This window comes from Diadema antillarum, unplaced genomic scaffold (genome assembly GCF_040938485.1).
Source record: "Diadema antillarum isolate AM-2024a unplaced genomic scaffold, OU_Dant_1.0 seq00000764_RagTag, whole genome shotgun sequence".
NCBI classification, from domain to species: Eukaryota; Metazoa; Echinodermata; class Echinoidea; order Diadematoida; family Diadematidae; genus Diadema; species Diadema antillarum.
Genome location: NW_027271654.1, coordinates 847312 through 865539, shown reverse-complemented (window position 1 = coordinate 865539; position 18228 = coordinate 847312). Strand labels below are relative to the sequence as shown.

The following is an 18228-nucleotide window of genomic DNA, read 5'->3' as shown; positions in this document are numbered from 1 at the left end:
TTCATACTCTGCAGTTGGATGAACATACCGGCATGTGGCATGAAAATGATGTGCAGGTAGGGGGATGGGAAAGGCTGGGGAATGAGTAGGAAGTAAGACATGCTATGTGTGAAAGTTAGTTGTCAGACAATGCAGTCATCCAACAGATAATAATCCATTCCAGAGGACAACCCTTTAGTGGAGCCCTTCCACAGTCATGAAGTTTCTGAATCTTTTAAAAGTTTTTTTTTCTTTCTTCTTCTTCTAGAATATGGCTGTTCAATGATAGAGAGTGTGGTATAACATTTTGTTGGCATGGGAGCTTGAATTAGTTATATTTCGGATGGTGTCTCACTAATGTGCTATACGTCTAGGCAGAAACCATCATATCTGTGGAAGCAAGAGCTGGAACTGCTGTGAGAAGAAATATTCATCTCTGCTCATCATGAAAGTACCCATGGAATCTATCAAATATAACCCCTTATATCCTTCCTGCATAATACCTGAGAGTGAGTCACCTTTTCACTGTCTGGTTTATATGACATACCTTCTTCGGGGTGGGGGTGGGGCGTTCCTCGGGGGCAGATCATCTGGGGTGGGGGACTTGGGATGATCCGAGTGCTCGTTCATCTTCTCGCCATCCCCTCCTCCACTCCCTATCACCTGCCTGCGGGAGACGGCCTGGGTGGGGTCGGGCAGTCGGGTGTGGACCGCCGAGCGAGGCACCCCCGGCGGGAGGCGCTGGTAGTCGCTGCTGCTGCCGGGGTTGGAGCCGGACGTCTGGCGGGGTGGGATGGGTGGAATGGGGCGTCGAATGTACTCGGGACTGAAATCCAGATCCCGATTTATGGAGTCACGTTTCCTTCGCTTCATGTCACACGGAACAAAATGAAATATTACGTGAGATCAACAGTCATGATTCAATACTAAGGAATATAGAGCAGAAAGATGTCAGATACAGATATATACATGTAAACAGACATGCTGACACAGGTCACAAGTTTTCAGTTCATGAACAAATGGATAGACACAAAAATGATATAGATAAGGGAAAAAAATTATCTACAAATGCTATTTGTTATATTCAATAACTTCAAAAACTACAGAAATAATGCTGTCAGAAAACATGATTAAAAGAAAATAAGGGCTTTGATGCAATTTATCATGAGACTTCCTCAGTCTCCACAGAAGCATTCAATAAACCTATTAGTGCTGTTATTGAGATATCTGGAAAACATTAAAACAAATAATACTGACAACAATGTCAGAATCTTCCTTATCTTCAATTCTCGAGTCAATCTGTACAGAAACTGAGCTGATTACAGAATGAAAGCCAGTAACATAGGCTGTGTACTGTTAATGGTGCAAATGTCCATGCAACAGTAATTATGACTTTAACACCCCTGCACTGAACCAAAACATTGACAAAGTAGACCCAGGGTCCTGTTTGATGAAAACATCACAAACAAGCCTGGACCACCGTACCTGATTTCGCATCGGAGAGGGGCAAGGCGACCTTGGGGGTGGGGGCTCCACTGGGGCATCTGATCCATTCTCACCCTTTCATGGTGATTGAGAAAGTTTTTAAAGACATAATTGGGCTGATGCAACATCCACATTTCATCAAGATGTCAAATCATCAATGTGTTGTCATGGTGACAACAAATATCAATGCACAACTTGTGTATCATGCAAGAAGAGACTACTGTAAGATGAGAAAGTTTTATTCCACTTATATTTCTTGCTCCATCAAGCAAGATGAATTTCATGTGTTTGCGATTTCACTGCCTTCATTACCAACAAAAGTGAAAATTCAGCCAGTCAACATGTAGAAGAAATCATTTTGCACATCTTATAATTTTCCTGATGGTATTATACAGTAAAGTTCCTCACTGTAAAACATTTCACAATTCTGGTAAACTTCATGCAGAAGATAATATCAGCTATGAACTCAGATTCTATGACAGACACAGGGAGATACAATGTATAAGGTCTATTCAGAGAAACAATCAAGATTCAAGTTATTCCAAGGTCAAAGAATACTGTCATCTATTTCTTCTTTCTTTATTGTTGTTGTTAGCATGGAGTCTTGTCTCCCATTTTTCAATTTGATTCCACGGCTTACCAGTACCTCTTGGTACATGAACAAGTTTATGAATGGACAATCTTCAAAACACATCGATTCTAAAGCTTTGACAGCATAGTGTTCAGGAACACTATACTATACTGTCAACAAAATCTTGACAAGACTGACATGAAAAATTGCATTTTTCATGTAATTCTTCTTTTTTTTTTTGCGTTGCATCACATCCTGCACATAACAATGTGAATGCAAGCCCTGTTTACTACTGTTTAAGCTGCTATTTTCGTGTACAGATATTTTTGCGAATGAGGAGGTCTCGGACATTTTTGCGAGATGTTGTTTTCCTTGGTTTACCTTGCTAGCATCGGTTGCTGTTGGTCCATTACTATTATCAGAGCTTCCGTTCTGAGGATGTGACCGAGAAAGACCTGTAACAATGACAAATTAGCAGCAGAAAGTTAAACACATGGTTGAAGATAGGTACAATAGATAACTGATAATACTCATCATAAAAAATTCCTACTAAAAAGTTGTTCAGTCTGTAGTGCAGTACAAAACACATTATTGTAATTTTCTATAATAGGTGTCCCTTGGAACAACGAGCTTGCATCACAAAAAGCTGTCTTTTCTTAGAGATAAATCCAATTTCAAACAAAAGTTACACAGCATAATGAAGTGGTAACATTATTGTACTTACTTGGGCTAGTAGGTCCCCTGTCTGACTTGTCCTAGAGAATTGAATTTCAGAGACAAAAGAATGATGAAAATAGTGCTAAGGAAGACATAATCATTTCAAATTGGAATTTCCAATAATAATTTTCCTTGCTCGGTCTTATCCTGGTCAAAATGCATGAACATAGCACACTTAAAATGACATAACTTCAAACTCATGTCACAGTCTGCGATCAGAATCATGTCCTCTCACACCTACATCTTTTTACTACAACTAATGAATTGATATGAAAAACCTATCTGAAAAAAAAAGATACATTGAATTTACAGAAGTAAGTGATCATACATTCATTATATAACTTATTGGTTCTCATATCAGCATTATCCATCAGTCTAGCTAGGGATTACAAATATTGCACATTAAAGGTTGTGACAGTAATGTTTGGCTATTCTGAAGGCAATTAGGAGAACATACACATAAACTATCAAGAACACAAAGGCTCCTAAATCATGCACTATACTCAAGCAATGACTTATGGACTATATTTTTATATTCATATATTCATATAATTACATAATCATATTTTTATATATCTATATATTTATATGTTCATAAACGTGTATCTATATATCCATACGATTTTTTTGAAGTTCAAATAGTTCCAGCATGTGATGCACTCACAATAATACTTTGTAGATAATGGACTAAACTTATCAAGCATTGTGGATCAAAAAAATTAATCTCCAGGAAACCGTTTGGAAAACACACAAACTTTCAACTAAATGGACATAACGGTATTATGAAATAACTCCTGGTACAGAGTGGTTATTTTCATTACAATAACTTTGCAGGTGCTGAAATCAAGCACGGTTATAGGTGATTGACCCTTACAAAAATACTTCATACACTAAAAGTATTGTTGTTACTCACAGGTACGTTTAACCTTTGACCTCTGTCAGCATGCTGGGGTATTCCTGTAATTGATTGCGGTGAATCAAAACAAAACATATCTCATAAAATCCACAGGTATATGTAGATCAACAGAGGTAAAAAAGTGCTCATTTATTGTACATGTAGAAATAAAATATTAGCAATTATTGTGCATGACATCAGAGAATTTATATAAAAGTACAACAATATATCAACAGAATTTCTGAACAGAGTGTAACTTTTAAATGCATTCAGTAGTATGTCTATCATGCATCCTTAGCATAAGGCGACATTGTGGAAAAGTCATCCCTCAGCTGTTCCTGTGACTGGAATGAGGATAGTTTCTCATCAAAGCTCCTTTAGATGGTCAACATCTTTGTATGATTACCATAGTTAAGCACAGCACAGCACAGCACTCATGGTTGCTGAGTACAGCTAATACATGAAAGTAAGCCTGACATGAAAGTTTCAGTCTTGCATGTGGTATATGAACACCAAATGAAACAGAAACATTATGTATTTAAAGTTCATGATATAGTCACCGGGTGCTGTTGACACAGTGGTGTAAAATGGAAGATTGATTATACTAGGTGATATTAACACTAGGGAGAATGGGCAAGCAAAAACAGCAATATGGTGGTAATAAGTGAAATTTAAGTGAGTTGATTTGGCAATAGAACAACAACAGGTTTAGGGTGGAGACAGAGAGAGTGTAAACATGGGCGAAGGAAAGAAATGGAGGATTATGTGAATGAGATGGAAGAAATATTACAAGTGTGGATAAAGAACATGAATGAAGAGAGAAAGAGAGAGAGAGAGTGGAGACAGTGAGAGGATGGTGTCAGTAAGAAGATGGAGTCAGTGAGAGGTATAGAGTGTAATATGGTGGAGAAAATAAGAAGGGTGGAGTCAGTGAGAGGGTTGAGACAGTGAGAGGGTGGAGTCAGTTAAAAGGTGGAGTCCATGAGAGGTGTTGAGTGTAATATGGTGGAGAAAATAAGAAGGGTGGAGTCAGTGAGAGAGTTGAGACAGTAAAAATGTGGGGTTATTGACAGGGTGGAGACAATGAGAGGGTGGTGTCAACGAGAAGGTGGAGTCACTGAGAGGTGGAAATTGTTTTTAATTAGAGCGTGGTGATAGTGAAAGGGTGGAGTCAGTGAAAGGTTGAGGTCAGTGAGAGGGTGGAGTCAGTGAGAGGGTTGAGATAGTGAAAGGTTGGGTCAGTGAGATCGTGGTATCAGTGAGAAACTGGAGTCAGAGAGAGGTGCAGACTGTTAGGGGGAGACAGTGAAAGGGTGGAGTCAGTAATAAGAGGATAGATGGGGACAGTGAGAGGGTGGTGTCAGGAAGAAGGTTGAGTCAGTGAGAGAGTTGAGACAATGACAGCGTGGGGTTAATGAGAGGGTGGAGTCAGTGACAAGGTGGAGTCACTGAGCGGTTGAGGCTATTAGCGGGTTGAGACAGTGAATGGGCCGAGACGGTGAGAGAGATGAGACAGTGAAAGTATGGGGTTAGTGAGAGGGTGGGGACAGTAAAAGGGTGGTGTCAGAGAGAAGGTGGAGTCAGTGAGAGGTGTGGACTGTAAGAGGGTGGAAACAATATGAAGAGTGGAGTCAGTGAGAGAGATGAGGCAGTGAAAGTGTGGAGTTAGTGAGAGGGTGGAGTCAGTGAAAGGGTGGAGTCAGTGAGAGGGTTGAGACACTAAAAGGTTGGGGTCAGTGAGAGGGTGGAGACAGTATTAAGAGGGTTGAGACAGTGAAAGAGGTGAGGTCAGTGAGAGGGTGGAGTCAGTAATAGGATGGATAGGGACAGTGAGAGGGTCGTGTCAATGAGAAGGTGGAGTCAGTGAGAGGTGGGGACTGTTAGAGGGTGAACACAGTGAAAGGGTGGAGTCAGTGAGAGGGTGGTGTCAGTATGAAGAGGGTTGAGACAGTGAAAAAGAGGTGAGGTCAGTGAGAGGGTGGAGTCAGTAATAGGATGGATAGGGACAGTGAGAGGGTGGTGTCAATGAGAAGGTGGAGTCAGTGAGAGGTGGGGACTGTTAGAGGGTGAACACAGTGAAAGGGTGGAGTCAGTGAGATCGTGGTATCAGTGAGAAACTGGAGTCAGAGAGAGGTGCAGACTGTTAGGGGGAGACAGTGAAAGGGTGGAATCAGTAATAAGAGGATAGATGGGGACAGTGAGAGGGTGGTGTCAGGAAGAAGGTTGAGTCAGTGAGAGAGTTGAGACAATGACAGCGTGGGGTTAATGAGAGGGTGGAGTCAGTGACAAGGTGGAGTCACTGAGCGGTTGAGGCTATTAGCGGGTTGAGACAGTGAATGGGCCGAGACGGTGAGAGAGATGAGACAGTGAAAGTATGGGATTAGTGAGAGGGTGGGGACAGTAAAAGGGTGGTGTCAGAGAGAAGGTGGAGTCAGTGAGAGGTGTGGACTGTAAGAGGGTGGAAACAATATGAAGAGTGGAGTCAGTGAGAGAGATGAGGCAGTGAAAGTGTGGAGTTAGTGAGAGGGTGGAGTCAGTGAAAGGGTGGAGTCAGTGAGAGGGTTGAGACACTAAAAGGTTGGGGTCAGTGAGAGGGTGGAGACAGTATTAAGAGGGTTGAGACAGTGAAAGAGGTGAGGTCAGTGAGAGGGTGGAGTCAGTAATAGGATGGATAGGGACAGTGAGAAGGTCGTGTCAATGAGAAGGTGGAGTCAGTGAGAGGTGGGGACTGTTAGAGGGTGAACACAGTGAAAGGGTGGAGTCAGTGAGAGGGTGGTGTCAGTATGAAGAGGGTTGAGACAGTGAAAGAGGTGAGGTCAGTGAGAGGGTGGAGTCAGTAATAGGATGGATAGGGACAGTGAGAGGGTGGTGTCAATGAGAAGGTGGAGTCAGTGAGAGGTGGGGACTGTTAGAGGGTGAACACAGTGAAAGGGTGGAGTCAGTGAGAGGGTGGTATCAGTGAGAAGGTGGAGACTGTTAAAGGATGGAGATGTGAAAGGGAGTGTGAGTGGGTGGAGACGGTGACAGGATGGAGTCAGTAGGGAGTTTTCGATTGGGTGAACGAGAAGGTTGTGACGCCGAGCGCAAGCGTATGTCAAGGCGTCACGTCTGTATGTTGACCTGCTGCAGAAATACATTTCCATTTCATTGCCTTGGGTGCATAGTTATGCGGAATTTGTGACTTGTTTTTTTTACCTGTATTACTTATTTTGTCTTTAACTATAATACCAAATAAGTATCCTGGGATGATTTAGGTGGATTTTAAAACATAATGCATGGTAAGGCTGCAAAGTAAAATGCGCTGCACTAGGCCAAGCACTGAGATGTGATTGCATACCGCATTATGTGCAAATGCATGTGTGGGACTATGGTGTGCAATTGCAAATTGCAAAACAGTGAAAGCGGGCAAATAAAGTAGGTACCAAAGGCTGTAGTCTGTATGTCAGCGCAGCTGCTGTGACGTATAAGCTTTCATGTAATCAAATTATTAATATTTTCTCGAAAGAAATGGCAAAACAGGTGAACTGAAAATGGATTTCCTGAAAAGTCACCAAGCTCTCTCGCTCAATTTCGTCTATCGCGAGAGGAGTGTGACGTCATAGATATGGTGGGTTGAGCGTGGCGCAAGTGGATTGGGTGGACGGTGATAACTGGGGTGAACGCGTACGAAAATTTGGTGATGAGCCGAGGTTCGACACTCACGCATGCGCAGTACGTAAAAAATACGTCGACCCACGGTGACGCCTGGCTCCACGAGCAAATCGAAAAGTGCCTAGTGAGAGGTGTGAACTGTCAGAGGATGGAGTTAGTGAGAGGGTGGAATCAGTAAGAGGTGTAGACTGTTAGAGGGTAGACTCAGTGAAATGCTGGAAGCAGTCAGATGGAGAAGACAGTGAGAAGGTTGAGATAGTGAGAGGAATAGAACATTTGGAGGGTGGAGTAAATGGATATGGAAATAAATAGGCTGGGGAATGAGAAGGCATTGCACTTGTGAGGACGGGTACCAAGGGGGTGGTGAAAACTAATGGCCAATATGACAAATGGTGAATGTTCATACTTATACATCTGAAGCAGCAATAAAGAGAGGACTTTACTGTGAGTTATTTAAAAAAAAAGTGGAAGCAAATCACTGAAATGTGAATGAAATACCATATGTATTAGCAGACACAGACCGCAGGGCTAGCTCCTTGTGAGGCTTTGTAGCTATGATCATGAAGATTGGGAGATTTTCCAAAGCAAAGGTGAAGATACAAATATACAGATTAGTGGTGCCAAAGCAATGTGGGGAGATAATCATGTGACACATGGCATGGAATTGAAATGATTGCTGACAAAACACCTTTAAACACATCTTGTCTATTACTAAGAATAACCCACAATATCATTAAAACTTTATTCACCTCCCAACAACAAGAAAAGAAAAGAAAAATCCGAAAATGAATAAAATGAAGTGGCTGTCTTTTGTCCTATTTCTGGAAGTGTATGTTCTTACTTTCAAATTTATGATGAAAGGGTCGCACTATACTTCGGTTAATTTAGAATTTTGAAACTCTTGACCCTACAAATTGGCATTTTACAAATAATATGTGCAACGTATGAACATAAATGTGTCTGGCTGAAATAAAAGACTTCTTAGCACCAGTAAGTTAATGCACAATGACTGGGCACATCACAAATAATGGTTGGGAAAATATCTATACTGGATTAACAAATATGTCAGAAAAGAATGCTTTATGGATATAATATGTTTCTACATAATTTGATGTAGGCAAAACACATTCATGAGCACAAACACAGACACATTAAGAATTGACATATTTTAGGAAAATAAGTGGTATGATTGACAAGCAAGTAATAAATCATTACAAATACTTCCTCTGGGCAGATTCATTAATATTTTGTCATATACCATAAAAGAAACCAAAAGCAAACATACAAAAAGATGGATCATGCTTGTAAGCTTATAAATGCGGGTTATGAACGCGGGAAATTTGTTGTTGTTTTTTTTCAGTTAGGTTGCACATGCATAGTTGATTGTATCCCCCTCCCATCAACACCTTTATTACTCTAATTTGTACAACCACAAATCTTCTTAATTGTGGGACTACATGTGAAGTATGGGACACTTTGGTTTCTATAATGTGGAAATTATTCATAAAATCTACATTGGTCCACACAACAGCATGCATGCATGCATGAACTCTACCTATCAGAAATTGCTCATTGCACAAACAACTAGCTAAACTCAATCAGCTTCAAGTGCATGAGAGGGAGCATAAGTGATTATTTTGAACTTTTTGCATGTTTTACAATTTTAATTCACATGAGATTAAAACAAACCATTATGGAATGAATCAGGAAAATGAAGGGCGAAGACATGTAAACTTGATAAACTGCCATTGAGGGAAAAGTGAGGACAATACCATTGTACCTCACACCCAAGATAAAAGAAATATTCAGTTATCAAATCTGGTAGCATTCTTCTATTTATTTCTATATTTTCTTTAGCAGCAATCATCATTATAAAATTACTATCTTAACAATTTATATTACCATCATAAATTATTCTGCTCCACTAAGTGCAATTTTCTATTGAAAACAATTACATACGTGTTTAATGTCCATTTGCAAAACAAAAACTCTACATACAAATAGATATTGCATAAAGAAATGATAAAAAACAAAATGTTGTTTTCAGACACAAGTAATGTGTTGTGACAGAAGTTTCTATCTAAGAAGGAGCTCCCACCACAAAGAAAGGGAAACTGAATAAGTGAATGAACAAATAGGTAGATGAATACAAAACAAAACAAAACAAAACGAACAAATGACTGAAGGAATAGATGGATTTATAAATAATAAATTGTTGAATTATTAACTTTATTTATCAATTTATTTATTGTTTCAAAAAAACACTGATGAATAAAGATCTAATGACTAGATAAATGAAATGAGTACTAAATAAGAGCCCAAATGGGAACCCAGACTTGGCGAGTGATGCAGACCAGAGCACACTATGGTAATGATCTCTACAGTGGACAGGGGGACACAATGACTGAGACCAAAATTCACAAACTGGAGTTACCGCCAAGACTGGAGCAAGACCAAGACTTGCCTATTGCCCCCAGGCAATGCTTCGGCCCTGTGGAATCTAAAACAAATGCCTGAACTGTAAATGTGGAAGTTTTCACTCATTTCGCATAACATGAAATGAGCACAAAAATAAAAGGGCAATAATTCTTTTGCTATGTAAACTGTATTGCTTTTTTCCCCCTTGTTGCTTTTTCTAGTTTTCTTCTCATTTGCTAGTCTGGTAGCATGATTGAGTTTGCTGTCATAATATGGACCAGTTAGCTTTTATCATGTACTATGTGCTCTGAAAGCCATTAATCACACGGTAGCAGTGGGCTGTTTTAAGTGCTCATTTAATTGTTGTGACTGTCTGCAAAACTCATCTTATGGGGCTGAGCACGAAAAGTCTCTTGTGCAAATATTTCCGCTTTTGCAGCAAACTGACAAAGTCATCATGCCAGTTTGTTCCCTGGATGCTTTAGCCTTGAGAAACTTTCACATTGGGAAGAAAGCACTCCTTGCTGCAATGTTTTTCATCATTCATTTTTCTGGATGTGTGAGCAGCAGATTAGATTGATTTGATGACTTGTTGGCGTGAAAGTGGAACATGGAAGAAATCAAGTTCCATCTAAAGTTGCCTTAACAGGGTCCCTTCTTGATTGATTATCTACAATATTCCCTACTTCAGTCACGAGTCTTGAAAAATTATAATGAAGTTGTCTTGGAACAGTTTAGTAATAGTACTGGTAGTAGTAGTAGATTATAAACAGTTGTTAGAGGGATAGTACTTGTAGTAGTGGTAATAACAGAGATGGTTGTGTTTGTAGTTGCAGCAGTAGTTAGCAGTAGCAGTAGAATAAATATGAGTAATAGTAGTTGTTGTTGGAATAGTAGTATCAGTGACAGTAGCAGTAGTAACAGTATATTTGCAATTGTAACTGCAGCTACTGTTTTTGTTGTTTTTGCCATAGAATTAACAATTATAGTATCTTCAGCAGTGGTAGTAATAGCAGCACTTGTAGCAGTAATAACTGTAGTAGTGGAAGTTGATGTAGCAGAAGTAGTACGTAGTAGTAGTAGTAGTAGTAGTAGTAGTAGTAGTAGTAGTAGTAGTAGTAGTAGTAGTAGTAGTAGCAGTAGTAGTAGTAGTAGTAGTAGTAGTAGTAGTAGCAGTAGTAGTAGTAGTCATAACAAATATGATAAGTAGAAGTGGTAGATATGAATAATATTATTAACATTACAATTAACAGGAGTATAGTGGGACAAGTATCATTTATACTTATAACTGAATTTTGGATCTACCATTGTCACAGATAATGTACATGAGAGGGATAAAAATCAGGGAAGCAAAATTTCATTTTGTTAATGAAATCAAGGTAACAGTGTGGTAATGGAAGCTGGTATTGAGCAAAATAAAACAGTGTGAATAACACTTGGTCATTAATGGTAAAACATTTGATGTGAGCTGGCGAGACTGAAATGAAAGAGAACTTCAACTGGCTCCAAGTGCTACAAAAGGCCAAAAAATGGGCCTATATGCGCACAAAGTTTAGACCACTGAGACCCATGTTTGCAAGGTCTGTTGGTTTGTTCCCATCCAAAAACCTGTAGCTCTGTGCTTAATGCTGTTAGATACAGACTGGCAAATAATTACAGAGTAACATACGCTGTGCATGTTCAAGGCAAACCTTGAATTTATTATTGGTATGACTCTTCATTAGAAAATGCAGACTGATGTACCCTAGGGTTTATCAGCAGGTGGCGATTCTGTTTGGAGTCCTTCCATTTCAGTCTGCCTATACAAAAATGCAGCTTGGGTATCTTACATTTTGCTGCTGGAATGCACAAAGCTTTAATAATTAAACAGCTTTGAGAACTGAAGTTAGCATTTTGCATTTCAGCTGCTATGGCGATTTGGCAAATTCAGTCAAAAATGTTGCCAATTTGAGAGGTGTTAGTACCTGGAGGGCATGCTTTTCCAGGGAGAACAAAACCAGGTCCAAGGTAAGAGAATTGTTTACTTCCGAGTGGGGATAGAGGATCTGAATGACATGCAGAAAAATAAATAGAAATTCATTTTGGGAAAATCAAATATAGTAGAACATTACAAAGCAACAGAGAGAGATTAATTCAGGTACCATGGATACATGTTAAAATGGTTAGATACAAAAGATTTTGGAATTGCAATAACTGCAAAATTATTGTTTATGACACTCCCTGCATAGTGAAAGATCATGCAAAATGTCATATCACAGAAAGATTAGTAAAATATGTTGTCCAGTTGACATCATAAATTGACACTGCTACAAACAAATGGTCAGAAAAACTTTCACAAAACATGACAACAAGAAGCACTTTGAGAGTCATGCATCTCATCAGCATTCTGATCACAACAAGACGAGAGGATTTACTCAGTGACGTGAAGCCCGTGGTGGCGACAGGCTCGGATCTTGCACGGAGACGGCGCCCTCCCTGTTGAGAAGCTGTTTGAGAGTGACGTTTGGGTGGGGAGATAAAAACCAAGGAGCTTTACGTTGGGTTGTCCTCACTGTTACCATTGCCATTAAATCCACTCATTTTAACAAAATGCTCAATGCAGCACATCAAGTCGAGAGAATGCGAGTACTTGTTGGCATGAAACAGAAATCACAAAATTGCAAATCCACATCAAAAGAGTGTCTCATGACAGCAGTGTTAATCCTTAGAGTCATCAAAAGAAACGTGGACATCAAGTGACAAAAACAAAGAGAAACACGCAGAATGTTTTGAAAGCAGGCACAACAGCCAAGATAGGGACATGGAAGAAAGAGCTCTGGAAGAATGTGGAAGATGATGACAGGAGAGAAAAAAGAATGATATATTTAGATAGATAGAGAGCAAAATAGATAGATAGATAGATAGATACTGTATACACAGTACCAGGTACACTTTACAGTGTTTTCATTTGCGAGTTGACTGAAATTTACCAAATTAACTTCTCACAAAAATATTGCCACCCGCACTACAAACGTCTCGCATGTCATTTCTAAACTGGAAAATCATAAACCGTTCCCTTAAAAAGGATGACACATACATGTACTTCTCATTCATCACCATGATTGTCAATACCGAATCCAACCATTTTGTCATATTGTCTTGGGAAGATCCAACCATTTGGTCATATTGTCTTGGGAAGTCCCAATTTGTGAAATAATCTACTCACAAAATATATGGCATATACATAGATAGAATGATGGACAGAGGGGATAGCCCCCCCCCCCCCCCCCCAAAAAAAAAAAAAAAAAATATTACAGACAGATGGCTGGACAGATGATAAGTTAGATAAATAAAGCAATAAATAGATAGACATAGGGAGGAGGAAGGCAAGCAAAGATGACCCAAGAGGGTGTGGAAGAGACAGGAGAAGTTTGGGATGGTTGAGGATTGAGGATGGAGGATGCCCCACATTGGGCGAGATGGTGAGAAGGTAGGAGAGCTGTTGCTGTTAGGGTGAGGCAAATCCGGCCACCCTCGTTTTTTCGGAGACAAACTCAGATAAAAAATTGGATAATGAGGGAGGGGGAGAGAGAGGGAGAGGGGAAAAAGAGAGAGATAAAAGAAAGGAGAATAAAAATGACATTGGAGTAACAGGACCAAGTATAGAGAAGAAAAACAATTCAAAGATTAAAGGAAAGAACACCAAGTATACAAGTCAGAGACACAGCACACAGACAAATCGAAAATGCTTTGCATAACAGGCATCACATGCTTAGAAGGCCAGAAAATCCATTTTCCTCACAGACTCATCACACAAAAACATACAATGTACACCTGCAAGAGCAGACTGAAGTGCACTCAGCATAGATAAAAACCATGCAAAGAGAACTTTATATTGCCAACTGAGTAGAAGACAGACCAGATTTTGCTCATGTGGAATTGTTCATTTCCATCAGGTACTTCTCTGCAGAACTGGCAAGTTAAACCATGCAGTCAATATGCTTCATTCCAAAGAGTTGGCCATACTGAGTGTATCAGATGATATGCAATCTTCTTCATATGTACACTGACATGATTTCTATTGATCCCATTGTGTGCAAATTTCCTCCAGGGGGACACTCTGAAACTTTTCATTTCAACTTTGCATCATGAGTATGGACAGACAAGAACCCATACCTTAGAGAATATCACATAAACCACCTCTTCCTAGGCCAATCATCATTCTAATGACAGGATCATACTCCCAGGACAATTGTATAGAAGAAAAAAGACCAGCCACATGTACGGGATGCAACAAGATGCATAGAATGACTAGACTCAGTACCAGATGTTCCTTTGAGATTGCTGTTGGCCATGGAAGAAGTCGCATGGGGGACTGACCGAGAATTGCCCAGGGTGGGGCGATAGAAGGTGGACTGACTTCGCTGGTCCCTGATGGATTCTGAAACTTTCAAAGATTCCATGAGACTTTAAGTGAACATGGGCGGATCGGCAAATATTTCACTGCACTGAGAAGGCAAACAGAAGACATGATGATAATGCCAGCTATAGCATTACCATGGAAACACATGCTGCAGTCCACAGAATCTGGTTAGAAATACAAACACCACGAGGCACAGTGACTTCACCATGATTAGATAAGGAAGCATTGTCCCTGTTTAATGTTCCACTAGAAAGTATAGAATGCAAGATTATTTCACAATAAATATATAAATATGATACCTATACAACAAATAACAAGCATAAGATATGACAAGCACAAGAGAGGGCAAGGGCTAGAATGAATATAATTATTGTTATCATTTAGTGCAAACCAGCATTGGAATGCAATTTGCTGTTAAATTAGCCACTATAATCATCCCCATCATTATCATCATTCAGTAAAATATTATCATGCAAATCAGTACGGCTGCAAAAATCTTATTGCTTGGTCAATATCACAGTTCATTTACGTATTTCCAAGCTGATCAAAAGAAAAATTGAAATGACAAAAATTAAGACAATCAGTCACTTTTATCGTAGATTTGTGCATCTGTCCCACAGCTTTGAAACAACTTTACTCTCTCTTGACAGGCATGTACGTTGTGAGATATATGAAGAATAACAAATAGATTTGGATTTTAAGCAATGATGGTATCTTTGCAACGCAAAAAACAAGCAAAGAAATTACGAAGCATTAAGACTATTGGCATGTCAAATGGAGCGCACAACAAAGAAAAACTGGCTTGTATTATGTATTCTTTTTTTGCTCACAGGCAATATATGCATTTGATTTGCCATTTCAAATGCCAACAATTCAGCACAGCAAGCAAAGGAACTAAAACAATTTTCAGGGCCAAAATTTATTTTCCAAATGAAACCTTTCTTATTTCTATCCAACAGGTGGATGCTTTAAAGGGGAAGGCTAGTAACTGATCAGTGGGAATCAGTGGAAATGCTGGAAGATGATTGTTCCAATCCTTATGGGATTCATTCAAGAGTACATTATCATATCTATTGTTGTGTGAAAACTATTTGCTTCAGAATGGTCTCATATTCAAGTAATGTGCAGTTTAATGTTTCCAGGTAAGCATCCCTGGTCAGTGACGGGGCATTAATCTGCACATTACTGGAATATGAGACCGTTCTGAAGCAAATGATTTTCACAAAACAGTAGATATATAATGTACTCTTAAATGAATCCCACAAGGATTGGAACAATCATCCCCCAGCATTCGCACTGATTCCCACTGATCAGGTACTAGCCTTCCCCTTTAATAATCAGAGTCATCTTTTCCACTGAGGTCACTATTTGAGAATGTCATTGATTACTTGAACTCTTTCATTCATCAGTTTGTTTGGTCTGTTTGCCTATGAATGTGATATAACAGACACCTGATATTTATTTTCCCATTTGTATCCAGAGAACAGTAGTTAGTTGCACTCGATCAAAGTGGGCCTTGGTTAAAAAAGGTTCAGAATAGACTATAGACAACACACACACACATACACACACACACACACACACACACACACACACACACACACACACACACACACACACACACACACACACACAACAAACGTACAAAGTTTCTATTTACCACGGCACCTTTCTTGACCTATGTAAATACCTCTTTAGTATGTATTCAAAATAGTAAATCAGAGTACGATAAGATATATTGGACGAACAGAGGGAGAGCAATAAAAGTCCCTTGAGCACTAGTATATCACTTTTGAGAAACAATACGATAAGGTGGTATTAGACTCCCAACATACACACATCGAAACAAGGCTTGCACTGCACTACAAATAAGAGCAGTCAAGCAGACTACTGTATATGGCATATATCTAGTGAGTCTGACTTTTTGTGAATTGTGACTTTCCTACAATTTTGCGTGTGGGTAAGTTTGAGATCGGTAAGTACAGTAATGCACAAAGAAATGAATGCATGAACATTGCATTCATATACCAGGGCCAGATTTAAGATTTTTGCATGTTTTATAATTTGTAAAGAGCACCTGACTCACTAAATTAGTTAAAAACAAACAAACAAACAAACTCATGAGATACATGGCATATACAGTAGATTATCTAGTTGTTATCACATAGGAAATGGGGTATGTACTCACCTCTCGTATTAAGTTTTCTAAAAATCTTCGGGAAATTGCGCGGTCCCCCGGTAGATGGTGTTTGCTGTGAGGACACAAGACAAAAGGTGGTAACAATTAGATGTCATATCAGATTTCTTGCTAACAAAATATATGAGGAAGAGAAAAGATTGCAGAAAAAGAGATCATTCTCTAAATTTAGTACATATTACAGCAATCAATCCACACTAATGGTTACATTCATCAACATATGATTACACTCGACCTTCATGCTGGCTGTATTAGAGTAAAATAAAACAAATGGAATAGTACGGTAAAAGTGGACATTTTTGCAGTGTTAAAATTTTCACACATTGCATGCAAGCAGAAACTAGCGCCAAAATACAAGCATGAAAATATATTTGCTTGCCATATGTTCCAGTAGCTGAAGCCTTGATTCCAAGGAATTAAAAACACACAAAACTCTTCTTACCTGGCTGAGTGCGAAAAATCACTCATGTGGAAATGTCCACTTATACGGTAAAGTTTCATCAAAATGTGTTTTTCTGTTTCAGTTTCATTTAAACAATAATGATAGTAGAGGATTTTTGTGTGTGTGTGTGACATAAGCATTAAATAATAGATCCCAAAGCACAGTTGTGTGTAATTGGTTTTGCATTAGCACAGTGGAGCACAAAAAAAATCAAGAAATTTTTCACATAGCAAAATATATCATGTTTACAGTACATAATAAGAACCACGAAAAAAAAAACAACAACACCAGATACCAGAGCTCCATATCTCAATGCCAAAAATATGTCCAAATCTCTTTGAGCAGATATTTTCTTCAACAAATCATCAGAGAATGAGAGCAGTTTGGCAAAGCGAGTCTGAACCTCCGGTGTGAACGACAGTATCTTGCTGTACTTACACGCTGTGATTTGCCATGGGTGTGTTCCCACTCCTTGAAAAGGATGATGGCCTTGTCAATGGTTAGCTGGCCCTCCTTCACTTGATTCTGAAGGTCGATTAGGCTGCGCAGCTTGTCTTCCTGCTCCCTGGGCGACCCACTTTTCGCCTTGCGACCTGTGATAAAACAGTACAATAAAAATGTAATATTTGATAAACTACATTATCATTGAAAGAAAGATATTATTCAGAGGGGTGAAGGCTCAGGTTTGAGTTTCTTCAGTTTGTCTCCCTCTACAAATGAAAATTTGTTAAGATCGCAACTGCTGATCTGTAAATCAACAAACATGTCGGAAAAAATAATTTACAGATCACCAGTTGCAATCTTAACAAATTTTAATTTGTAGAGGGAGACAAACTGAAGAAACTCAAACCTACATTATCATTTTAGGTATTTTTGGTGTTCAATAATTTCATTTAATTTTTATCAATATTTTTGTTATTTTAACTGGATGGTCGGTAAAAAGTTTCATACTTGTTGTGCAATAACGTCTCCTCCTTTTCCACAGCCTTGCATTTTTTGTGTGTGCTCAGATTAAGTTTTTTTTTATTCATAATGCAGTGTTGTAAAGATAAAGTGTTAATATTGAGTAGTTTTTTCTGTTGTTGTATATGTACATTTTTGTTGATTTAGATTGATGTATGTATGATTTTATGTATAATTTCTGAATATTTTTACTGTAAACACCTTATCATTTGTGAAGCACTGTGATTTTTATTTACATTCTGTAAAATGAATGTACTTCAGCCTCTGGGCTGCCAAGTTCAGTAACAATAAACCTCATCAATTCAATTCAATTCAATTAATTAAATGACAACATCATCCTAAGAATTTTCACTTGATTGTCACTGATGAAAGTCAGATTAACCTTTCCCCCTAACAATAGCCAACATCTTCTTCACGGGCAAAAGATCATATAAGTAAAGATCAAGTAGTTATTAATGACAGCTATGATAATAATGATAAAAGAATGCAGGTTGTCTTTATCACAAAA

The 18228-nt window shown here is 38.9% G+C and overlaps 1 protein-coding gene across 12 annotated transcripts in view; it reads right to left on the bottom strand.

The window, feature by feature from the left end:
- Window positions 1-258: 258 nt before the first annotated feature.
- Window positions 259-18228, bottom strand: part of LOC139738674 (uncharacterized) — a 100437-nt gene continuing 82467 nt past the window's right edge. For 9 of the 12 annotated variants that reach the window (XM_071649286.1, XM_071649288.1, XM_071649290.1 and 6 more), the window contains 8 exons: window positions 17196-17350; window positions 16307-16370; window positions 11681-11761; window positions 3666-3709; window positions 2760-2790; window positions 2417-2490; window positions 1465-1539; window positions 259-846 (listed from right to left, as the gene is read on the bottom strand). In XM_071649286.1, the coding sequence (XP_071505387.1) occupies window positions 514-846; window positions 1465-1539; window positions 2417-2490; window positions 2760-2790; window positions 3666-3709; window positions 11681-11761; window positions 16307-16370; window positions 17196-17350 (857 nt within the window). In that variant the 3' untranslated portion in view covers window positions 259-513. Of the gene's footprint in view, window positions 847-1464; window positions 1540-2416; window positions 2491-2759; window positions 2791-3665; window positions 3710-7796; window positions 7851-9607; window positions 9799-11680; window positions 11762-16306; window positions 16371-17195; window positions 17351-18228 lie in introns of those variants that run through there. The other 3 variants (XM_071649289.1, XM_071649293.1, XM_071649298.1) reach the window with 3 other exon arrangements.